Source organism: Patagioenas fasciata, unplaced genomic scaffold, assembly GCF_037038585.1.
Source record: "Patagioenas fasciata isolate bPatFas1 unplaced genomic scaffold, bPatFas1.hap1 Unplaced_34, whole genome shotgun sequence".
In the NCBI taxonomy this organism is placed as follows: domain Eukaryota; kingdom Metazoa; phylum Chordata; class Aves; order Columbiformes; family Columbidae; genus Patagioenas; species Patagioenas fasciata.
This window is the reverse complement of record NW_027288750.1, coordinates 261,131-286,280: the sequence shown is the minus strand read 5'-3', so window position 1 is coordinate 286,280 and position 25,150 is coordinate 261,131. Positions and strand designations below refer to the sequence as shown.

At 49.0% G+C, this 25,150-nt stretch overlaps 1 protein-coding gene across 1 annotated transcript in view; it reads right to left on the bottom strand.

Annotated features, from left to right (window-relative positions):
- LOC136113712 (dynein axonemal heavy chain 9-like) overlaps window positions 1-25,150 on the bottom strand; it is a 43,231-nt gene that overhangs the window by 1,878 nt on the left and 16,203 nt on the right. Inside the window, exons 6-12 of the mRNA XM_065858905.2 lie at window positions 24,972-25,095; window positions 22,024-22,166; window positions 18,687-18,848; window positions 17,305-17,538; window positions 11,179-11,439; window positions 6,983-7,408; window positions 3,046-3,165 (exon numbers count right to left, since the gene is read on the bottom strand). Coding sequence (XP_065714977.1) covers window positions 3,046-3,165; window positions 6,983-7,408; window positions 11,179-11,439; window positions 17,305-17,538; window positions 18,687-18,848; window positions 22,024-22,166; window positions 24,972-25,095 — 1,470 coding nt within the window. The remainder of the gene's footprint in view (window positions 1-3,045; window positions 3,166-6,982; window positions 7,409-11,178; window positions 11,440-17,304; window positions 17,539-18,686; window positions 18,849-22,023; window positions 22,167-24,971; window positions 25,096-25,150) is intronic.

The window sequence follows — 25,150 nt, the reverse complement described above, 5'->3', positions numbered from 1 at the left end:
GAGCTGTGGAGCCCTGTGTGTCCTTGTCTGCAGTGGCTGTGCTGCTCTGGCTGAAAACGAGTTCATTTCCTTCCTGCAGTTAGAAACCTTTCTTTATCACAGCTAGCACGCTCATTATTTGGAAGGCATCCAAATGCACCCAAAGCATTTCAAGATGAAAGAAACCTGTGAGCGTCCCCAGGTCATGAGCAAGGGAAAGAACACGTTTCAGAGCCAATATATTCCTATTGCTTCACTGAGGTTATACCGCCCATGACACAAACTCCGTGCTGTCAGACCACAGACTAGTGCAGAGATCATTGCTAAAAATGCAGTTGCAACCAAAGAAAGATTTTCTAAAGCTTGATTCCTATGTCTTATCTTGATTTCAGAATTGAAATAGTTGCTTTTAAAGGAAATTCTCAAACTTAAAAAAAATCATGTAGGAAGATACATCACAGGTGACAATCTGTCACTACAGTGGTACTAATCAAGGTGAAATTAAGCCGTATTCAGTGTAAAGCACACACACACATATTTATATGAAAAGAATTGCAACCATCATTTCTATGTTTCTTTTTAATGAAATATTTTCTTCTATTTTGTGGTTCTTCTATGTGAGCCACAATCTACCTCCATGTCACACGTTCAATGTGATTTTGTTAGTCTGCAGAAAGACACAGGGCAATACTCATCCTTCAAAATCTCCCCGGAAACATCAATGGCTCTTTCAAAAGAAAAAGCTACTTTCCTGTTTTAATTAAATGCTTCAGAAGCATTCAGCGAGATTTAACCTGAAGAACATGAAAGCATAAAACTCCTTCAGCGGTTGCATAAAACAGATCTAAATCGGCACAGGAAGGGACTTTTCTGCTGTTTGTCTTTGACCCCGGATATCTGAGCATCTCAGAGTCCCAAACGCATTTGTCGGCAAAGCAGCCGCCTGTGCCGCAGCCGGGCTGCACGCGGCTCTTCCAACGCAGGCACACAGATATTCAAGATGAAGGGTCTTTTTTCCCAAGTTTCCCAGTACCCAAGCACGCAGCAGGTGAACTCCGCACTTTTGGGGAACACTTTCCTGCCCTTTTTCATGTGTCTGTGAAAACTCACCCGAAATCTAAACAGTTCTGAAAATCCAGGCTAAAGCAATTTGCTGAAGGTCACTTAAGAAGGTCTGAGAGTACGAAATGTGGAACAGAGCACAACTCTGCATGTCCAAAGCAAAAAGCTTAACCATTTGACTTCTATATTTATCACTGCATGCTACATTGGGATAGATGCAAACAGATATTTTACTTTATATACAGATTACAGCCAATCAGAGAATCCTGCATCACTTCTAGACATACCTTTGTACTGGGATGCAGCTGCCACCAGCTCCACCAGCAGTAGCAGCTTCAACAACACAGAGACCAACCTGCATCCCTGAAGATGGGCAGAGCAGGCAGGATGGTCTCCTGGAGATACAGGCCGAGTCTCTTGGGAAAGAGAGCGGTTCAAACACAGCATCTCCCCTGCCGCTGGGAGGAAGAGCAGCACGGCCGCTTGCCTTTCAGGGCTGCTGCAGGCCCAGGCTGCAGGTCACAAAGCAGGGGCCACACGTTTCAGTGAGTTTTGCCAGGTCACAGGACAGGCTCGGCAGCTGTGCACATATCCCTCACCCAAAACAGGGCACGGGAGGAGCTCTGCACATGAAGAGCTGCAATGTGGGAACGCAACTGCCTAAGTCCAGACCTCCACCTGCATCTTCCCTGCAGGTCTAGCATGTCGGATATTTTAAAAACATGGAAAAATTGGGGCTTTCCACTGAGATTATATCAATGCGTTCAGTTTTTGGCCCCTCACACCAAGAAAGGCCTTGAGGTGCTGGAGAGAGTTGAGAAAAGGGAGCGGAGCTGGTGAGGGGCTGGAGCACAAGTGTGATGGGAGCGGCTGAGGGACCTGGGGGGTTCAGCTGGAGAACAGGAGCTGAGGGGAGACCTTCTGATCTCTGAACTGCCTGAAAGGAGCTTGGAGCCTGGGGTTCGGGCTCTGCTCCCCAGGAACAAGCGATGGGATGAGAGGAAACGGCCTCAAGTTGCGCCAGGGGAGGCTGAGGTTGGATCTGGGGAACAATTTCTTCCCCAAAGGGCTGTGGGGCATTGGAACAGGCTGCCCAGGGCAGTGCTGGAGTCACCAGCCCTGGAGGGGTTGAATAGATGGAGATGACACTCTCAGGGACATGGGGCAGTGCCAGGGTGGGTTAACTGTTCGACTTGATGATCTTGAGGGGCTCTTCCAACCAAATGATTCTGTGATTCTATGATAATGGTGCCTTTGTGTGCAAGAGGGGGAGCTTGAGTCAGCAGAATCAGCTGCTAGAACCAGCTCCAACACCACCACCTGGCAGGGCAGAGCTCAAGCACCAGTCAGTCTCCTGCAGCCCTGTTCCATTGCTCAGAGGAAGAACTGGCTCGCTCGGAGCTGACAGCCAGTGCGGAAGCCAAAATGCAAAGCATTAAGGGCAATTAAGGCACTGGATGTGAGCTGGGGCTCCAGCTAGTGTGAACAGAAGCCATCATCTCTCAGTGTCTTATCTGTGAAGTAGTGACAAGGGCATTGCCCCTGCAGAGGACTAGGAGGCTGCATATTTTGAAGATACAATAGACTGCAATGCATAGCGATGGACTGATAATGGAGACATGCGCTGCTTTTTTAGAGCTTTTCACTATTAACTTTTCATAATTTCTAAACCTGCAAAGCTACTGGCATATTCCTGTCTTTTTTTTTTTTAATGATACGATTTTTGAGTAATATAGTTTTGGCTCATCAGTACTTGATCAAGCTTTTAAGTAACAAAAAGGAGATGAGACCTGTGAAGAGGGTATAGCAATACGAGCAGTGCCTACCCTGATGTATGAAAACAGCCAATGCAAAATCATTTTCATTACTGAAACTTGCTGCAGTGCAGGAAACATATTCCAAAAAAATGAGAGGATGTAACGTGCTGTGCGCACGTGGTTCGCATCTCAGCAGCACCTGGTACCTCCCATTCATGCCACCAGAGCTGCATCTGCTGACACTCACCAGTCGATTCGCAAGAGCAATGGTACACGCTGTCGCTTCGGCTTCTTGCTGACACTTGAGTTTGTCGGAAGTGGCCTTCTCAAACTTGGCTGTGAGCTTCCTCAGGTTCTCGTTGAGGCGCTGTACATGAGAAAAGAAAATAAAAGGAGAAAATCACAGCACAGTTTTAAGGCAAACCCTTCTGGAGAGATACTCCCCCTGCGGCAGCAGGAGCAGCGCGGAGCAGCCGGGTCCTGGGTTACATTGTGTGCTTGGAACTCACACCCTCAGCGCAGGGCACAGGCGAAGAACCTGCAAAACTAATGTATTTGGTGTGAATTTAAACTGGGAAAAGGGGTCCTTATGGCCAAGCACCTATGAGTGGTGCTATAGCTATGAACAGGGCAGCTAAGAAAACCAAGTCTTTTGTTCTCTGATGCTGCAGCCCCTCTGGTCTCGGTCCAGTCCTTGAGGCTCTGCTGAGTTGCGCGCAGAACCCCAAGGGGCTCCTGGGGCTTGAACCATCGCCAGAACACACCTCCTGTGCCCTCTTTCTAGAAAGGACTATGACATAGAAGTCAATAAAGTGATCCTGCTCCTAAAGCTGCCTGAGCTGCCTTGGACACTGTGACAGAGGAGCGCAAGCAGCTCCAGGTGGGACCATCTCACGTGCAGGCCGGCTGCAAAGTGTTTGAGGGCTGGGAAGGGGCAGAAGCTCCCAAAGCACCTGGAGCCCCCCACACTGTCCCTTTGCTTGGCCAGAGCTGCTCACACTCAGGTCTAAAACAAATCAAGGGCTCCCACAAGCACTTGGAGCATCTCACTTCTGATAAGAGAGGCAGAAGTAATAATAGATTTTATCTCCACCCAGTGCAAACTGCTTAAGGATAAACTGCTCGTAAATCACTCTAACGCTGTTTGAGCTACGCTAGAAACAAACCTGAAAATAAAAAAGGATTCGATTCTATTCTATTCTATTCTATTCTATTCTATTCTATTCTATTCTATTCTATTCTATTCTATTCTATTCCATTCCATTCCATTCCATTCCATTCCATTCCATTCCATTCCATTCCATTCCATTCCATTCCATTATCTGCAGCTCTCCAGAATACTGGAAAACACAAAGCGCTCCCTCCTTGACCTGTCTTGGAATTAATAACACAAAAAGTTTCTGTCCCTGCAGGTACATGAATGTGTGTGCATACGTACACTCCTATATATAAAACCCCATTACACAAGCACAATCTGATACATGAGCGTGAGCTGTGAGAACAGGTCAGAGCTGCAATGCCCACCAGACCCACTCTGCAGTAACACACAAACACATCTGTGTGCAGCTGGGAGGACAGCTCTCACTTCTATATCTACCCTCCCCAGATTTGTAGTGACCTTACTTCCCAGGCAAAGTGATAAGTATTTTTGAAAATCCAAATAGTCTCATTTATTCCTAAAAATAGATATGCGGCAGCTCATGGCCCTGTTGTGAGCAGGTATGAATCAGCCTCACGTCAATGAAGGTATCCAAGATATCACAGTTTGATAAGCAGGGATACCCCTACAGATCCAGCCCTGCGCCGAGCAGTGTGTCATTACCCATCTGCAGAGGGGAAAACTCACCTAAACCAATCAGTTTTGCAAGCGCATGCTGGTGAGGCACCAGTAATCCCCCCAAAGATTGGGGGGATTGCCACTTCCTTAACCAAATCCCACTTCTTCGAAAAAAGAAAGAAGAGAAAAAGCTCAGACATTAAAAGCTTCAGAAACAAGAACCATAAAGGGATAAAAAAATGTTTCCCAGTGCTGTATTTCACATCTGAGATGGGAGAATTAGAGGCTAAATAGCTCTAAATCCAGCCCTGCTCCAGGTGCTGTGCCCACCTCTGCAGCAGGAAGGGGCTACTGGAGGAATCTGCAGCCTTTTCTTTAATATTTTTAGTTAAAAAGTGTAGTAAGCATTTTAAGAAGCCTAGGAGGCATCAAAAGAGCTATATATTTTCTAAAACGAAGATGGAACAGATGAGTCCTCGCACGAGCTGGGCTGCAGGAACAGCGCTGCCCCTCTCTAAGTGCACATCTCAAAGCCGCATATTTCAACACAGAACTGTCAGCCCAGCTGACAACACATGTTGGTTTTTAAAGGGGATTTTGCACACACTGTGGTGTCAGTACGAAGGCACAGACACACAGGATCCTTCACTCATGAAGGAGGATGCCAGATCCACAGCATGTTAAGAAAAGGCAGGTTTCGGGGCACATGCTCCAAAATAAGTCAATATTTTTACTTACTTGTCAATATTTTTTACGTATTTTGATTTTATTGACTTATTTGTCTGGGTTTTTTGTGGGGTTTTTTTGCTGTCTGCAGTGCTGGTCCAGCTCTGGGTCCTCAGCACAGGACACACATGGACCTGCTGGAGCGGGGCCAGAGGAGCCCCAGGAATGATCCGAGGCTGGAACAGCTCTGCTGGGAGGACAGGCTGAGAGAGCTGGGGGGTTCAGCTGGAGAAGAGAAGCTCCGGGGAGACCTTAGTGTGGCCTTTTCATACGTCAATGGGGTTGATAAGAAAGATGGGGACAGACTTTTGAGCAGGGCCTGTTGCGATAGGACAAGGGGTGATGGTTTAAACTAAAGGAGGGAGATTCAGGCTGGACATGAGGAAGAAATTGTTGCCCTGAGGGTGGTGAGAGCCTGGCCCAGCTTGGCCAGAGAGGTGGTGGATGAACCATCCCTGGAGACACCCCAGGCCAGGCTGGGTAAAGATGTCCCTGCTGCGCTGCCTTTTTTCTTTTTTTTTTTTTAATTAGCAAAAAACTAAATAAGGATGATGCACAAGATTTGCCATCAGGGAGCTGTGCAGGGACAAACTTTTAGCCTCGTACTTCAGCAGTCGTCATCCTGCAAAAAACGCCCATCATCGGGGACTGAGCGCAGGGAGCCAGCCCAGCACATGCTATGAGTGCTCTGAATGAGCCTCCGGTTCCTCTTCCCCCCCAGGAACACACTGGTTTGAGACAATGAGTGTCCTGAGGACCCAGGTGTAGAGGTAAATTACGTTTTGAAAAACTAGGTGGGAATAATAAGAATTATTAATTAGCCTTTCTTTCAAGGTGTAAGCAAGGCTGGCGAAGAACAGATGAAATGTAGAAAGCAGCAGTAAAAAAAAATCTTTGGATTCCCACTCCACACGTGAGCACAGAGAAGCAGTTTGCTCCAAAGTGGAGGATTTCTCCCCAGGCAGTGACCAGTGTGACAAGTCACGGAATCCCAGAATGTCAGGGGTTGAAGGGACCTGGAAAGCTCATCCAGTGCAATCCCCCCATGGAGCAGGAACACCCAGCTGAGGTTCCACAGGAAGGGGTCCAGGCGGGTTTGAATGTCTGCAGAGAAGGAGACTCCACAACCTCCCTGGGCAGCCTGGGCCAGGCTCTGACACCCTCACCAGGAAGAAGTTTCTTCTCGTATTTAAGTGGAACCTCCTGTGTTCCAGTTTGCACCCATTGCCCCTTGTCCTGTCACTGGTTATCACCCAGAAGAGCCTGGCTCCATCCTCCTGACACTGCCCCTTTCCATATTGATCCCCATGAATGAGTCCCCCCTCAGTCTCCTCTTCTCCAGCTCCAGAGCCCCAGCTCCCTCAGCCTTTCCTCACACGGGAGATGCTCCACTCCCTCCAGCATCTTGGTGGCTGCGCTGGACTCTCTGCAGCAGTTCCCTGTCCTTCTGGAACTGAGGGGCCACAACTGGACACAATATTCCAGGTGTGGTCTCCCCAGGGCAGAGCAGAGGGGCAGGAGAACCTCTCTGACCTACTGACCACCCCCTTCTAACCCACCCCAGGTACCATTGGCCTTCCTGGCCACAAGGGCCCAGTGCTGGCTCATGCTCACCCTGCTGTCCCCAGGACCCCCAGGTCCCTTTCCCTTACACTGCTCCCACCGAAGGGCAAGCACTTACAGCAATCTTGGCCTTGATACTGGCCAGCTTGTCCTGGGCAGCCGCCAGCTCGGCGTTGGCCCTGCTCAGAGCCTGCCGCTTGGGCTGCACCTCGCAGAACACAGCGTGGAACCGCACCATGTTCACCACCCAGGAGCAGAGCCCGGCCGCCGCCAAGGACTTGGTGGTCACAAATTCGGGTTTAAACTTGGGATCCTGTAAATAGGGCTGAAGGGCTTTGAGGCAGTTCTCATGGATGTTCTCCTTGTCGAACTTGATCAAGGAGTCCAGGAAGCCATCCACCCTGGCCATGGCGGCTTTGGCTGCTTTCCAGCTCCTGTCCTTGGGAATCTTTCCTCCTGGGGCCATCAGCACCATCACGGCTGCGGTGACATTGCTGACAGCTGAAGGTGGTGAGCCAAAGGACCTCAGCTCCGTCAGATTCTTCTGAAAACGGGAAAACAAGGTTGTTAGACAAAAATTAATGGGTTTGCTTTCTACTTTGCAACTAATAGAGTCAGGCTCCCAAGCTATCAATCTGATAAATTGGGTTTCTTCCAGCCCAAACATTCTTGCCCCTAAATCACCGCTGTGCATGTCTGCAGCACATGTGCTCAGTTCCCTGCACCCGGACCAGCCCAGCCCCATGTTCCTCCCCACACTCCCACCCTTTCCCTGCTGCAGGAGGTTTTTTGCCGTCTCAGAAGATCAGGATAAGGAAAAAGGAAAACTTTCCAAATAATAACCTCTTCAAATTGCCCCCAGCCCCTCTAAAACTGCCTTGAAGCTCTTCTCTTTGTGCTCAACTACTCCCTGTCCCAGACACCCTTGCACTGAGGTCTTGTTGAACTATCTGTGTGCACCCCTGGGGCCATCATCCAGCCCAAATTTAGGCACTTAAACAAAGCACCTTTAGCAGGATGGCAGTCATTGGGGTGAACAGACAGTCCCCTCACAAGAAAATCAGCTAATCCACCTCCTCCACTGTCAACACAGGCAGCTTCAGTGAGTCCCTAATAGAAAGTGGGATGAATCTTAACCTAAGTTAAAAAAAGGTGAATTGCGGAGAAAGCACCTATTTCCTAACACCCTTGCAACTGTGACAATAAAGCAGTGCTGAGGATTTGATCTGCTGACATCTTAAATCTTGTCTCCACGCACACGCGATTTAGCTTTAGCATAGGAAAAACCAGCGCGGGTAACTCAGCTGTGCTCAGATGACACGCTGTTGTCAAAACAAGGATAAGGGCTGTTTCAACACTGGTTTAAGGAAAATCTATGAGTTTCAGTCAGCTCCTGTTTCTATCAGTTCTGAATAGTTTTTAATCTATTTTCTCTGATGTTCTGCTTCTATCAGTTTCTATCTGTGGCAGCAAGGTGCGAGAGTCTGGTACTTCTGAGCATTCATTTTTTAGATAAAGGTATCTGCCATGAATCTATTCCTAAATGTGTCTTCGTTTGCTTTGAGCTTTTCTGAATCATCGAGCTGGCAGAAACAGGCCCTTGGGAGCTGTGTGCATTTCCAGTGTGAAACGTCTCTAATTAACATGCTCGATGACACGGAGCCAACCGTGAGCACAGGCGAGCAGCCCGACATTCCCTCCCGTGTCCCCAGCACCCAGCTCAGCTCAGCCGGGAGCAGCACGGACGATGTGGCCTCTCCGGAGCCCCCGTGTGCTGGGGGTGCTGCTTGGGGGGCTCTGGCAAAGCAGCCTGTCTTTCACAGCCTGCATCTTGCTGGCAATGGGATGCTGAGTGGGTACTGTTGTTCTTTCCCTAGGAAGTGAACACTTCACGGCATGACAGGAACGGGGACGCCACTGCCCTGGGTGGAGGGGAGGATGATGCTGTCCTGGTCAGGAGATGGAGGAAGCCCTGGGCAGCATGGGGTGCCTGGTTTCCTTCCCTATTGTGAGAGTTTCTGGCGCCACGGGAAGAGGACAAGTCAAGCCCATGGTGAGCGCCACGCTGATGAACTTGAGTACCATGTAAAAGGAGCTCTGCCCTTTTCCCTGATGGCATCAATCTGTTGCATTTTAATCACAGAATCATGGAATCATTCTGGTTGGAAGAGACCCTCAAGATCATCAAGCTCAACCCATGACCTGACTCTGGCACTAATCCATGTTCCTATGAACCTCATCTCCGCATCTGTTCCACCCCTCCAGGGATGGTGGCTCCACCACTGCCCTGGGCAGCCTGTTCCAATGCTTGACAACCCTTTCCATTCAGAAATTTTTCCTGATATCCAATCTAAACCTCCCCTCGTGCAACTTGAAGCCATTCCCTCTCATCCTATCGCTTGCTATTCAGGAGAAGAGATCAACACCCTCCATGCTACAACCTTATATCACTCTAAATTCTTCTTCTGCACACTGGAGTATCCCCAGGATGGAAACCAGACAGGACACTGACACCGAGTGCCACCTGCCTCAGGAACCACTATGGCATCCTCAGATGTCTCTGGACCATCTCCAGGGGGATATTCCTTGCAGGCAATTGCATGGCAAGTTTGTTGCTTTTGATACTGTCACTGTTTTCTGCTCTCTGTAACCTGTGCGGAGACTGAGCAGCACTGGCCAAGCACCATCCTCCTCCTCACACGGGCACAGGCTGCCCAGAGAGACAACTCTGCCTCCTCTTGCAAGTGCTTTGTGCCAAGCAGAGACCCACGGGCAGGGGAAGGCAGTCCCGGAGTCGCTGTGCCTTCATCTCCTCCTTCCCTCCTCCCAAAATGAGATGAGGATGTCGAAACATCAGATCCCCCGAGTTCCACGTCCTGCACTCCTTAGGGGATGCAGGTGCTGAGGAACAGCCCGCAGACAAATTGCACTGCAAGAGATAAAGGGCATTTTTGTCTCTAAAACCTGATTTCCTAAGTTTTCAAACTCACTGTCACACCTGGCTTTGCATTTTTTTGATTTTGCAGGTGCTCTGTGCTGGGTCTGTCATAACCTGCTGGGCATCCATCATGGTCCATATACTTATTACCTTAATTATTTTATGCATATACTATACAAGTCTGAATAGACATGGTTGTTCTTCTTTTAAACTAGCAGGTGACACTGGCACAGAAATGTCCATGTATCCACATACTTACTGAGCTTCTTGGTAGCTAACTATGTATATTTACTGCTGCATTCTACTTGACAGTTTTTCTCGCTATTTTCCATATTAATGTTGCATATAGCAGTGCTGCCCAAAGAAGACAGATAATTGGGGAGAAACTGTATATACACACACAAATATTGCAGATTATTCACATTAGTAAGCAGGTCAAGCTCTCCGGCGCATCTCCGATCAGCAGGTAAAGGAGACCATGCCTTCCAGTGCTCTGCTACTGCAGCTTCACAGGTCCCTAGAGAAAAATCCCAGCATCTCCCTAATCTTTGCCTAATGAAATATTCTACAGCTCCAGCACGAAACCAAAACTAATAAGGAGACAAACATTTTCCCTTTGTACAGTCCTTTCCCTTCCAGGAACAAGAGCCAAAGCAACACATCTCTGCAGCAAAGCCATGTTTTCTGAAAGCTAATTAAACAGCAAACCCATTCCTGATGACGGAGAGTTGTTTTCCTCTCCCCCAACGGGGCTATGACTGAGCCATGGTTTGAGGCATGACAGAGCCTTGCCTTGCTGCAGTCATGGGATTCATTCTGATTTTCCAGCTGCACCAGGTGCTTGGCCACTCCTCTGCCCTGGGTGCAGCAGGAGTTTTCTGCTCCAGGATGCCGTGTGAACTTCAAGTCAAGATAAATTGTAGGTCCGTCCAGGTTCCAGTATAAGTTGGGGAATGACCTGAGCAACCTGAGCTGTTGAAGGTGTCCCTGCTCAGGGCAGGGGTGGCACTGGGGGAGCTTTGAAGGTCCCTCCGACCTAAACCATCCTGTGATTCTATGGATCTATGATTCTAAGGTGACCTTCCCTTCCTTGTGGGGCAGAACCAACGAGCAGTGGAGCCAGCCAGCAGTGGAGAAGAGGTGCAAACGAAACACCCACCTCCAGTTCCTCCTGCTCTCCATAAACATGAGTAAAAGGCAACTTGGTGCAGCCTTGCTGCTACTCTAAGTTACACCAAGAACCCAGTATGCACCAGCTGGGAGGAAGCTGGAGGAGGGTGAATACATCGCCCAAAAATTTGGGCCATCAGATGATATTTCCCCCTGCTCCAATGCAGTCGGCAGATACTGGATTCCCAGGGGAATCTTTACCCTACCTTGTTAAGGGTGTTCAGAGCAGCCTGGGCAGCCTCCAGGGCAGGCTCAGCTTTGGCCAGGTCCTCCTCGCAGTCCTTCTGTTTCTGCTCGACCTCCTGGGTGATAAGTGCCACTTTCTGCTCCTCCTCATCAGCAATCGCCTTTTCCCTGCTCACTTTCTCCGTCTCCACTCCCACCACCCGGATCAGCTTGTCAGCATCCTCATTCTTCTGCTTCAGCTCCACTTCTTGGGCTGCCAGCCTGGCCTTCAGCTCATCCACCTGGAGGGAAGAAACACATGTGGGAGCACAGACATGCACCAACCTGTTCCTGCCCTGCACAGCAGCACAGGGTCACACTCCGGAGGGGCTGAGCAGCACTCAAAAGCACAGAGGGCCTGTGGGCAAAGCAAGCAATGCCACGGTAGCACAGAAAAGTGGTATTCTAGCTGTTAGCAAGATTTGCTGCTCTCCTTTGCCCATGGTTGCTTGGGTCAGGGTCGGTGTGTGTGGTGCACACAGTGGAGCAGCCTGCGAGCGGTGAGGAACCCAGCAGGGGAGAAACCCCATCAGCAGATGGAGCTGCTGAGGTTGTCCCAGCCCTGCTCCCTGCCTGGAAAGAGGACTGAGGTGCCAGGGCAATGCAAATGCTGCTTTGAGTATGATCTGATGGGAAGCAGGTGGAAACTTTCATTTCAGCTGTTCCTGGGATTGCCTTTGTGCAATCAGGAGCCTCACCATAGGCCAGGCACTTGCAGCAAGCTGTTCTCATCAGAAAACCAAATACACCCAGCTGTCACCTCTCTTTGAACACGAGATCTGGTGTCACATCACGTCCCCTCTAACAGAGGCACGCATGCACTGTACACATGTGTTTGGCAGTGGCGACGACGCACTACAGTTCAGCTACGCTTTCTTTCTCTTCTCAGCCTTGACACCTACAGAACAGAGCAGGTGTTATTTTGCCACGTGCAGGTTTTGAGGAGGTCCTGTGCACCAGGAACCCCCTGCTTGCCAGGCACACCCTGCAACACACCTCCTCCCCCCCGCACCCCGCACACACACGGCAGAAGAAGATGCCCATCAGTTCCCTTACAACCATCAGGTCCTACAGACTTGTGGCACTAAGGGCATTTTTCACACCACAAACATCATGACTGTGATCTGCTGACACATACAGCCCTTGTCAGACGCCCAAGGCTTGAGGGACTTTACATTGTGGAATCATAGAATCATTTTGGTTGGAAAAGACCTTTAAGATCACCAAGTTCAACTGTTTAACCTACACTGGCACTAACTCACATCCGTAAGAACCTCATCTCCACGTCTGTCCAGCCCTCCAGGGCTGGTGACTCCAGCACTGCCCTGGGCAGCCTGTTCCAATGCCCCACAGCCCTTTGGGGAAGAAATTGTTCCCCAGATCCAACCTCAACCTCCCCTGGCGCAACTTGAGGCCGTTTCCTCTGCTCCTGGCGCTTGTTCCTGGGGAGCAGAGCCCGACCCCCCCTGGCTCCGAGCTCCTTTCAGGCAGTTCAGAGATCAGAAGGTCTCCCCTCAGCTCCTGTTCTCCAGCTGAACCCCCCAGGTCCCTCAGCCGCTCCCATCACACTTCTGTTCCAATTCGTGATGTCAAATGAGCTTGAGAAGGGATCCCCCATTCAGCTGGCAGCCTCGAGGCACAGCAGTGGTAGCAGCTCCACCAAGCAGCTACTCAGACGCGTAAGGTAGGAGCACTTTCAGCAACAGGCTGGAGCGCTCACATGGTGGGGCAGCTCACACTGGCTCTCACTCCAAGACAGAAAGTCTCTTTCTAAAAGCACCGTATCGATTAATTTCCACAGGCTCTGTGCAGACCATGGAGTTTTTCCCTGTCCTGAGGTCAGGCGCATAAAGGATTACTTAATGCTCCTTCAATACATCTTTACCTACATAAAAGTACTTACTAGAAGGGAACTCAGACACTTGCTTTTGTTGATAATTCCATTTTTATACCAGAAGAGAGAGCAAGATTTGCAATCATATAAACTGAAGCTATTGACATTCGGCATCAGCTTCAAGTGGAGGGCGGTTTCTTAGAAGTCTCTTTGTGCGCTTCAGTCACTGTCACCTCCTGCTGCCCAGCACTACAATGCTGTTTTCACCTGGGCAAAGACGCAACTGTAAATCCAGATGACTCCAGCCTTCAGGAGCATGTAATCCCTTCATTCAGCAAACTCAGCAGCAGCTTCTTGTTCAGCTCCACATCTTTGGGGATTGCAGGAAACTGAAGTGGGAGGCTTCACTGATAGCAGATATGGCTTGTGAGCTTCTGCCCAAAAATGATGTGCTGGATATAGACATGAATGGGAGCTTTAGGGGTTTACGTGGCCACAACAAAACAAGTGAGGGATTAAAACCCACCAGCACTCAACAGCTGATGTAAATTCAGCCCTCAGCACAGCCCCTGAGAACAGAAAATGTTCTGACAAAACCTTCTTTCAGCCAAGCACATGTAATAGCGGAAGGGTAAATGACTTGCTATAACACTGTCAGGATTTTAAAATCAAGAAATTCAGCTGGGGCTTTGCCCGAATGAAACATTTGGAAGGCCAGAGGTGTGTGTTACTGTGAAGGTGTGTGTTACTGCCCAGTTTGGCTTGGGCAACACGTTAAATTCCCAGTGGAAATGATCCAAGTGGGAGCTGAGGACCCTCTGCTAACAGACCTCGCCACATCTGGGGGACGTTTGCTGACCTCCAGCCTCCCTCACCTGTGTAAGGAAACAAATCACACTTCCCCAGTGAGGCTACAGCTCAAACACAGTTGAACAGGGACAATTTAATAGTGTTTGTGCAGTGGAAAGAGAGAAACAGGAGCTACGCCTAAACAACTAAATCCACTCTCTTTAGTGGTATCCTGGGGGCAGCACCAGGAATGCAGATTTATGAACTGCACTCCTCCAGTTTCACCCCCTCAACACATCAAACAAGTTTCCTTTAATGTCAGGCTCGTTTCCACAGCAAAACCAGTCTGTCACATCCATTTCTCCTCCCTTCCCACACAGCCTGATGCCCAGACATGAAAACGCCTGATGAGACAGCGCTGAGCGGGGCGGGCTCACACCGCCGCCTCGGGAAGGCACAGCTGAAATATCTAATGCGCTCCCATGGGTGGCCTGCGGAGCCGTCCCTGGCACAGCAATGCCAGGAATAAAGGCGTGAAAAATTCTCCTCTTTCTACAAACGTCACGGTAACCAGGTACTCAGATTTCCCCTCTCACACCAAAAAGGGTGGCAGCTTGCACACAGAGCTATTTGCTGCTTCTTCGGAAACTTTTGGGTAACACTTCAAGAATAATTGTACAAAGAGAGACCGAGGTGGCAGGAAAAATGACAGCAGACCATCACCCCAGAGTGAGGAGAGAACACTATTAATCTCTCTGTGTGTGGTATTTCCAGCAGACATTGGTGGGTTGAAGTCCCCCACAAGAACAAGGGCTGGCGATCAGGAGACTTCTCCCAGCTGCCCACAGAATATTGCACCTGCCTCTTCATCCTGGTTGGGTGGGCTGTAACAAACCCCCACCAGGATATTGGCCTTGTTGGTCTTCTTACCCATGAACACTCAACCAGGACAGAGCAAGAAGAATTATTAAAGAACAGAAAACCTGCAGGGCAGGTTCCCAGAAGACTCATTTTACCTCATTTTCCCTGCTTTGTTTCAAGAACACAAAATACATCACAAAGGTCAGCGACTAATTGATAGAGCAAGCAAGACTTGGATCTGGAATCCAGTGATGCAATATTAACCAAGGTCATCCAAAAAATGACTCAGCAATGAGCTCTGAACAGAGCGCTGACCTCTTCATGGTGAACATCACTTGGAAAAACAAATTACTCATCCCATGCATCTTCCTAAGTCTTCTATGTCCTAATAACTGGAAGCCGGCTCCTGCTTTTCAGGGTACTGAGGACAGTCGCTGTCTTCAGGGAAAGATGGTGAGGAAACATAGGAAATGGAAAACATTTCTTTAGAAGAAAAGTTGGTCAACAGTATCAAGTTGTCCAGAGCAGGGACGAGGGGTGGAGAGGGGAAACAAGTCAAAGGAGGGGGAAGAGGTTATTTTGAAGTTGGAATGGTTAAGTCAAAATGTACCCCGCAACTATTTGCACAACAGCTCCCTCATGCTGAGGCCACACTGGAAGGTCTATAGAAATGCATAAAACTCATAATTAACTTGTCGTGGCATCCAAGCAGCAGGAAACTGGAGAATCCTGGTGACAGGAGCACTAGTCCTCAGACGTAAGGCCACACCCAGGTATCGAAATCCTCCACCTTTGCTTTGAAATTTAAAGAAAAAAACAAAACCAAAACAACCCACAACATATCACTTTCAAGCACCACGACACAGCTTGGAGATGACACACCTGAGACATAAGACTCGTCAGCTCCTCAGCACCAGGACCAACCATGGGTGAGTGTAAAGTTCAGACAAGATTGAACGTTCTGGTATGATTTTCACTACTGCTAAATATCCACACCCTCGTTTCAACTCGGCAGCAGTTTTGACTATTGCACACATCTGATATTTCAGGTGTTTAATTTTAGGCCCCCAGTGCTAATCTCAGATTCAAATTTGACACATTTCTCCTCACTGCTCTGCATCTTCAGGAACCTCACAAACAGGCGTTTCTCACCCAGCCTTACTCCAACCAGATATGAACATCGCTTCCTTTTATCCTTCTCGCAACAGTAAAATAGACAAGACCCCAAGGTGCTGTGGCTCCCCATCTCCTCCCCAGCCCTCCACCACTCCTCAGCACCTCTTCTGTGGCTGGTCAGAGAACCCTTGCCAACAAAACACCTATATGCAGATACAACTGAAGAATACAAAAGGTTCCCATGTTTGACCGACACTACAGGGACTTGTTTCCCCTCAAAAGGTTGGTTTCATATTAGTTGCTTGCAATAAAAAATAGACCTAACACAAATTTTCCATCACTGGGACACCACCAAAACCAGCAGCAATGCACAGGTCAGCAAAATGATTTCCCCCCATAGGTAGGGTGGGTGTGAGGTCGCTCTGGTTGACATCACTGGTTCTAACTGGTGTTCTCTGCTACTGGCTGTTCAACCGCAGCCCCATCCTTCCGCAGGAGATGACAGAACCTGCAAAGGGGACATGAAACATGCCCCCTCCCATTCTGTGTCCTCAAAGACCTGTCCTGCACCATGAAGAAAGCAAGTGCTCAAGTGAGACGCAGGCTCTCAGAGCCAAGAGGCACTAATAAAGCCCATACATCACCCTCCAGCGAGGCACATACCCTTCTGAGCACGACAGACGTTGTTGATGTCAGCAGCATTACCCAGAGCACATAGGCAGAAGGGAGTGAACCCGCTAGTCCTTCATTCCCACCAACCCCCTGCATTTCCTCAGAGCAGCTTCAGGAGAGGTCCATTTGCCACAGCAGAAGCTTGTAAGAGAACATTTGAAACAGTTAATAGAATATGAAATGGAGAGAAAAACGGGAGCTAGCAACTGGTGTAGACAGCAAAGCTCTGAAAGGCAGTTTGAGTCACTACAGAGGGGTTTGTGAAATACTCAGAACAACATCTAGTCTTTACTGCACAAGAGTGCCAGTGCTGGTCCTTAGCAGGGCGATTTGGGGATGGCTGGTCTACATTTCAGACACGCAGTAGTTTCCCTCAAAGATGGACAGCATAATGCAAGGAAAAATGACCATCAGCTATATTTTAAAAGGATTCTTGCTGAAGTCATTGTAGATCCCCTGGATGCTACTCCAAAAATCACTGATCTCCCTCTATTTTATAAGGTATCTTGTCACAACTGAAAGATAATAATTAAAAGATGTCCATAGCCAGTTGGATCCCTATCTCATTTCAGTTCCTGTGATCTGTCACCAGGGACTGGCACCACCCCAGCAGCAGGGACTGAATATACATCCCTCCCCTTCTCCTTTCCAGTACAGACACAACTCCTGCTCCTCAAAGAACCAGTTCACACCAGACTAGAGCCAGGATCTAGTGCAAATTTTACACTCTGCACAGTTCCAGCCGGTAAAGTTCTCCTTCAAACCAGGATGAGGAGATGCCTCTAACAGAGAAACACGAAAACCCATCAGCTTTTAACCCCAAGGGTTTGCTTACCTGTGCAGATGTGCTCTTGAGCTTCTCCAGGCCATTCTCCAGCCGCTCCATTTTTGCTTTTAAATCCTTGCCCTTCTTCAGTAGCAAATTCTGATAGAGTTTGATTTGCTCAAGGAAGGACTTTGGAGTGGTGTAGTTATATCGTCGCTCATTGCTCAGATACAATCGCGAAATCTCGTTGACACTTGTGTGGACATAGGCCATGAATTTGCTTATTGAATCTTTCACTGAATCCTAAAAGTAAGATGAGAAGACAAGGAGAAAATATTTCAAACTGAACAACTATATGTAGTGCAGATCTGTGCCATATACAAAGGAATTTATTAACATTTTATTCTGCTGCAGCAAAATCCAGGCTGCAACATCTAAGTTGATCCCTTTTCATTTGTTATCTCTAAAATAACTTTGTCTGTTCATGTACTGTATACCTCTTTTTATATCTTTTTATCTCATATTTTATCTTATTCCAAGCAATTTTTCTAGCATTAAGCTCTATAAAATAACAGCCTTTCAAGCATAAATTTGGGCTTTTCTCCTCTACAAACAGGGAAAGCACACACATAAAAAGAAACATTGTAGACTTTATTCTACAAAAATCCTGCCCAGAAAAGCTAAATAAACATAACTGAATCTCTTTTAGTCTAGCAGCAGGTTGTCATCAATGAGAACTTGACATAATTTTGCCCTTGAGAATTACAGGCGCTCAGACACGCCTGTGGAGAGCAAAGCCCATGTTCCCTGCAATAACCATAAGCATTAGGTTATTTCCTGCACCGATTTGTAAGCTGCCGCTCTTGCTTGCAAAGCAGTGGTGTGTCTGGCAGTGCTATCAGTGCACAAACACAACATGGTGCCCACGGCCATGCTTCAGCTGAGGGCTGTGCCCCTCTCTGAAAAACCTGCTTTGCTTAAGTTAATTAGCATCATAGAAACATTTTGGTTGGAAGAGACACTTGAGAACATCAAGTGTAACGATAACTTAACTCTGGTATTAAATCATGGCCCTAAGAACTTAATCTCTGTCTAACCCCTCCACAAGGATGGTGACTCCATCACTGCCCTGGGCAGCCTGTTCCAATGCCCGACAGCCCTTTGGGGAAGAAACCTTAGTTAATATCCAATCTGAACCTTCCCTGGCACAACTTGAGGCCATTTTCTCTCATCCTAAAGCAGTAGAGAGTTACCAGCAATTCCTCTCTGAACGGTCACCCAGATGTCCTGGGTGAGTGCTGTCCCTGCAGTGCTGTCCCCATCGCGAGAGGCACTGCTTGCACCAAGCAGAGGGACATGTCACACCTGGCTGCCACCAGCACCCCCCGCAGAGGAACCCAAACCCAGGCACGGCCATGGCAGCCCCAGATGCCAGTGGGTGAGGTGCTCACCTCCACGGTCTCTGTTTCTTGCAGAAAGCGGAGGCTGACAGACTCGAGGGCCTCCTGCGGCCACTCCTGGAACCAGTCTATGGCCGTGCAGCTGATGATGGCAGGGAACCTCCTGCTGCGGACACGGAGCTTGCTGCCCACGGGCGAAAAACACAGCACAACCTGCAGAGCCCAGGGAAGGAGAACGTGAGAAGACACAGCCAGGAGCAGGCATGGGGTTCCAGCTGCACAGCCCAGCTCAGGCTCTTCCATCCACTTCCAACGGGCACAGACTGAAACACAGGAGGCTCCATCTGAACATGAGCAGAAACTTGTTTGCTGGGAGGTGCCAGAGCCTGGCCCAGGCTGCCCAGAGCGGGTGTGGAGTCTCCTTCTCTGAGACATTGAAACCCGCCTGGACCCACCTGTGTGATCTGCTCTGTGACCCTGCGTGAGCAGGGCTTGGACTGGGGATCTGCAGAGGGCCCTTCAGCCCCCACCAGGCTGGGATTCCATGAATGGAAGATCTCACAGCACCAGCTGAGGTTACAGCAACCTCAGTCCTTGAGCCCTTGCACTTCAGGCCAGCAAGCCTGGCATGGAAAAAAAGGTAATGTGGCAGTGAACACATTTTTTCTCTGCAATAAAGACAAGCAGTGGTGTTAAACATTGCCATGGTCAAAAGCAGAAGCCTGGCACACTTTCAAGCTTGAAGCTGGGTTTTAATAAAACCACCCTTCCCTGCTTCAGCAGTGAAACAAAGCTTTGCCCAGCAGGGAACTGGCATCTGTATTCAAGTGGTGCAACCAGGAATTAAAGTGAATGGATCTAAATTCTCCTGGCAGGACCACAGGCCCACCTGGGCTGTTTCCCCGAAAGCAGCATTGAAAAGAGTCGAGGTGGCTCAAACTCAAAATCTGCTTTTATCAGAGTGAGACATTTTTTGAATAGAGAAACCTCAAAACAAAGCAGAACAGAAATAAAAGCATTTATGAATATATTTTCCCTACTCATTGCATTTTTGTGCAGCAGGTCCTTTGCTTTTCAGGCTTTTATTTCAGTCCAGCTGCTAAAAGTTTCTGAGTTGCAGCAAATTGTGCAGTGTATGTGGGCCCCTGGGGGTCTCTCTTTGCATTATTCTGGGGCCTGGTCAAGGGGCTGTTACTCCCTTGCCCAGCATCCCCTCTGCCCTGCACCATTTCTCCTTCCTCCAGCCTTATCCCTTCCCTCATCCCCTGCCTTTCCTGCAGGCTGGGAGCCTCCTGCCCCACAGCCGCTTGGCCCACAGCTCCTCTTGGCAGCACAAGCTCTGCCTTTGCCAGCAGGAAACTCCTTCTGGAAGGACGTAAAGTCAGGACAAGGCAAAGTACCTTTCCTCTTTGTTGCCTCACAACCAGCTTTAACAGCAAGATAAGACCCAAGAACCAAAACCTACCACTACTGTTCATCACAGCCCTTTTCCTGTGAGCCCGCTGTGGCTCATAAATCCATATAAGCTTTGTTAATTGGCCACAAAGAAGGACATGGACAAGATGCCACCATGCAATGAAGTAGCAACATGTGAGCAAGGACCAGCTTGGGAAGCAGTGTATCTCACTCAGTGCATCATCCCTCTCCCACTTGTTAGCCCTGGCTGGTACCTTAGCAAGTGTCATAGGACAGGCTGCTGTTAGCTCAGATGTCGCTATAGTGGGTCAACACCTCCATCATGATCTGTTTTTTAGAAGCCACAAAAGAACTGCCTGTAACAAACCCACTTTAGTTTCCATTTCAGAAGAGGTAGCTGAACTTAGAGCTCCTGCTCCTCTGCCATGGCCACTGCGCATGGGGACAGACACACAGAAATCCTTCCTGCACCTTCAAGCATATGCCTTGGGCACCTCTACGTTTTTCTGTCAGGGCCAGGCAAGTTTCAGGAAGCTGTCCATGTACAAAAGCCTCTTCACAGGATCCCAGACGATTGGGCTGAAGGGACCTCTGCAGATCCCCCAGTCCAAGCCCTGCTCACGCAGGGTCACAGAGCAGATCACACAGGTGGGTCCAGGCGGGTTTCAATGTCTCAGAGAAGGAGACTCCACACCCGCTCTGGGCAGCCTGGGCCAGGCTCTGGCACCTCCCAGCAAACAAGTTTCTGCTCATGTTCAGATGCAGCCTCCTGTGTTTCAGTCTGTGCCTGTTGCCCCTCACCCTGGCGCTGGGCACCACTGTCCATCCTCTGACACCCACCCTGGAGATATTTATAAGCATAAATAATACTTCCTAGCTGACCCCATCCATCTGCTGTAACACACGGTTAAGGAGAAGGGTAGAAAAAAGAGAAGGGATCAGCCTCAAGTAAATCATATTCACACTGCCCTTCCAGTGCACCACAATAACAGGAATAGATCCATGAGGGGACGGGAGGCAGAAGACAACCAAGATGCTGAAAAGTCACAAAACAGCATCAGGACTCACCAGAAAATCCCCTCTACACCCAGAGAGGGAAAGAGCAGGACTGCATTCCCTCTCCTTGGGCACCCACACTGTGGCATGGTCCTCAAATTTTCCCTCAAAAATTAATTTTCCAGTTGTTCCCCATCCTAAACATGTACCTTCCCACATCAAAAAAGCAACGGGCCACCCTATCTCAGTGACCGTGTCCCACCAACACAAACGGAGCAGTAAGGAGGAGGACCTGCTTTCATTGAGCAAAGATCAAGGCTTCTCTCTTTGCCCTCCCCAGCTCCTGGCCCTGTGCCGGCAGCAGCGAACAGCGCTGCAGAGGGGTAAACACCTTCTGGAACAGTCTCACTCTCCTGTGCGCCTCACTGTGCTTTCCCCGTGAGCTGAGCACACATGGGAAATAGTCCTGAAACTGTTCTGGGATCTTTTGGACATATTCATAAGGCCTTTCTATGCTGGATTATGGGCTGTGCTGGAAGAAATCCTGTAGGCACATTGCATGCCACTCAGTTTCCAGCACTCTGTTTTTAACATAATACTTCATTTCTTCTGGCAATGGAACCCCAACAACACGAACACTGATCCCTTCAGCAGCTCTTTCAAGCAGCAAGACCTCGTCCTGATGCACCCCTGTGCCCGGCTTCGAAAAGGGAGCGGCTGGTCCTGCTCAGCTCTTGAAAGAGAACGTTCTCAACTTCCATAGTGCTTTCTAACACCCAAGAAGTGATGGCAACAGAGAGCATTTCCTGCACTTCAGTACTACTTGCTGAGTGCATCACAGTTCTCATCATGAACAGGCAGAAAAGCCTTTCAGGCTGCGGTCTGACCTTCCTACCAGGCAGCCCAAAGCATCTTCACCCCATGCTCCTGCACCAAGGCAGATGGCGAAGACCTGAACTCCCCCAGCCTGTCTCACCTTCAGCTGCCGTCGAACACGCTCTGTAAAAAACTTCCAGCAAGTCTCCCTGGAGTCCACCAGCCCTCGGCCTTTGACTTCATTCCTCACGCTGTTGATTATGTTTTCTACTTCATCATCGGGGAAGAGATCAGGGATTTCACCTGAGAAGAAGGCAGGTTTGGGTTTACTGGTCTGGATTTTGTTGCAGTCGCAGAGCAAAGTGAAGCAGGTGCCTCCCTCTTCAGGGCCTTGGGGAAAACCCTTCCTTGAGAAAAATCGTTGTGCCAGGCGCCCATAGGCCCCAGCAGCAGCAAAGTGGCACAGAACATCATTCTGCTAAAAAATAAGCCCTTGTGAGAGCAACATTTCTCATAAAAGTATGAGCTAAACAAACACAGAATAAAGCCAAAGTACAGAAAGTCCATTTTTGTCAGATCGACAGTGCTGATTAGATTACAAAACAAAATCGCAAATACCTCATATGCTATACACAATAATGAAATAATTTCAGTTTTGCAAATCAATTCGTTACCTGTACCATTCCTGCAGCTGTTCAATGCCATTGCCAGTGCTGGTAAAATAACTCCCACATCACCAAAACATTTTAAAAGTCAGAAATCTTTTAAAAACTTTTTAAAGTTAATAGTTATGCAACTGATTGCCAAAAACATAACCAGCCAATTTTTCTTTTTTTTCTGGTTACTTAATTTATCACCTATTCACTTCCCTTCTGGCTTCTGATTTGATTGAAATCATTATTATTGAGTGAGATACTGTCAATATGAGCACTAATTACTTAGGAAAATACACTAATCAGATATCTGCTTGTTTATAAGAGAGTCTAAAATATATATTCTGTTCTAGCTCCTTAGGTGATGGAAAGAAGTGAAACAAGTAAGAAAAACAAGCCTGCAGAGAGCGGGAAGCAGCCAGAGCCCTCAGGCAGCACCCGCTGGGTGGCACTAGGTCACGTTTTGGGAGGTCATAGAACCATAGAACGTCCTGACATGGACAGGACCCCCAAGGATCATGGAGTCCAACTCCTGTCCCTGCAATGACAACCCCACAGGTCACCCCGTGTGTCTGAGGACATTGCCCAGTCTCTCCTTGAACACTGTCAGGCTGGGGCCGTGACATCGCCCTGGGAGCCTGTTCAGTGTCCAGCACCTCTGGGTGAAGAACCTTTTCCTCATGTCCCACTGCCCTCCCTGGCACATCTTCTGCCATTCCCTGGGTTCTGTCACTGTCACAGAGAAGAGCTCAGCCCTGCCCCTCCTGCTCCTGCTGAGGAACCTGCAGCCCCATGAGCTCTGCCCTCAGTCTGCTCTGCTCCAGCTGAACAAACCCAGGGACTTCAGCCGCTCCTCATACGGCTTCCCCTCCAAACCTTCACCAGCTTCATGTCCCTCTGGACACTCTCCAGTAGCTTTATCTCCTTTTCTCCTGTGTCCCCAGCCCTGCACACAGTGAATGCTGCAGGTGAGGCCGCCCCAGCACAGAGCAGAGCGGGACAATCCCCTCCCTGCCCGGCTGGCCGTGCCGTGCTGGATGCACCAGGACACGGGGCCCTCTTGGCTCCAGGGACACTGTTGGTTCATGTTCAACTTGCCACTGACCAGAACCCCCAGAGCTCTCCATGGAGCTGCTCTCCAGCATCTCGTCCCCCAGTCTGTCTGTACAGCCAGGGTTGCTGTGTCCCAGGTGCAAAATCTGGCACTTGCCCTTGTTACACTTGTCATGGTCCCTCCCATGGTCCCTTCCTCAGTCCTCAGTCCAGCCACAATTCTGAGCTGCCTCCCCAGACCCTGAGTGAGGACTTCTGATCTGTCCCCTCTTCCCCACATAGCAGCTACAGGAAAATGTGACACCTTTCTGAACCACCGCAAAATGACCTGGACATCCCAAACCAGGCTGCTTGGCCTGCCCCTTGCTGCAGGACACTGCAGAGCTTCACTTCATGTCATGAGATATTTGTGCCATCTACACAGGTGACAGGAGCTACTCACCAGCCTCCACAACAACCCCTGTCTTTACTCCTGATTACAAATTTATCACAGGCAGAGATTGTTTGCTGCTCAAACCATCTGGCCAATTTACAGCCACAGATGTCAACTCTGGAGTTTCGCACAAACTATCGCTTCCCTGTGCTTTCAACTCTCCAGTCCTCACCATGCACAGAGGTCACCCGAACCAGCTGGAGTCTTCCCACTCCTGACTCATAAATAAGGAAAAAAGCATCATGCAGTTGGTAGCAGTGATTTTCCAGGGACTCTGGGGAATATGCCCAGGCTGGGTTACCCCCTGCGGTCACGGTGACACAGCCGCACGCTCCCATGTGCGCTGTAGCTGCAGTGCGCCCTGCATGGGGAGTGCTCCACCACACATACTCATGCCATGTTCTGCAGCGAAACAGAGCATCTGTGTGTAGGCTGGCTATTCTGCAATTGTTTGGGCAAGCAACAACTCAAAAACTTTAATGGAAAAACAAAGAGGAAAAGGACTGCAATGGGACAAGCAGCTAGGTGACGCACACAGACACGGTCATTTGGTGGCTTTGTACCATCCACCAACTTGCAGTCAAATATTCCAGCCAGGAAAAACCTTATTAGGTAACTAGAGTGTGGATGCATGAGATCCACAGGTCAAACTCTTCATCTGTTGATACATTCCTTGGGCTCTGTCCTCAGCTGCCATGTCACAACAGACACGTCTCTTAACTGTAGAGAGTATACCATGAAGTATGGAAAAACTAGGTACACAACATCAGAGAAAGAAAAACTATCAGATGATGGAGTACATCCTCACAAAGGAGACCTTATCATGGCTTTTAGTCCAGAACTTAACCCACATATCTTCTAGCTCACTTCATATATTGCCCTTCTGTATATTCTAAAACCACAGATGCTACCATGAGCACAACCACACTGAGAAGGGGGAAAGGGGAAATCAAGCAATGACAGAGGTACCTGATGCTAAGAAGTCACTCACCAGCACCAAGAACTGCTCATCTGCCACTTGAGCGTCGGTCATCAGGAACACGATGCCTATGTTCTTCACACCGGCTTTCAGGTACAGGTTTGCCAGGTCTGCCTGGACGTTGAAAAGCAAGAGGACTTAGGGGGTGCACCTCCATTCTGCAAAACTC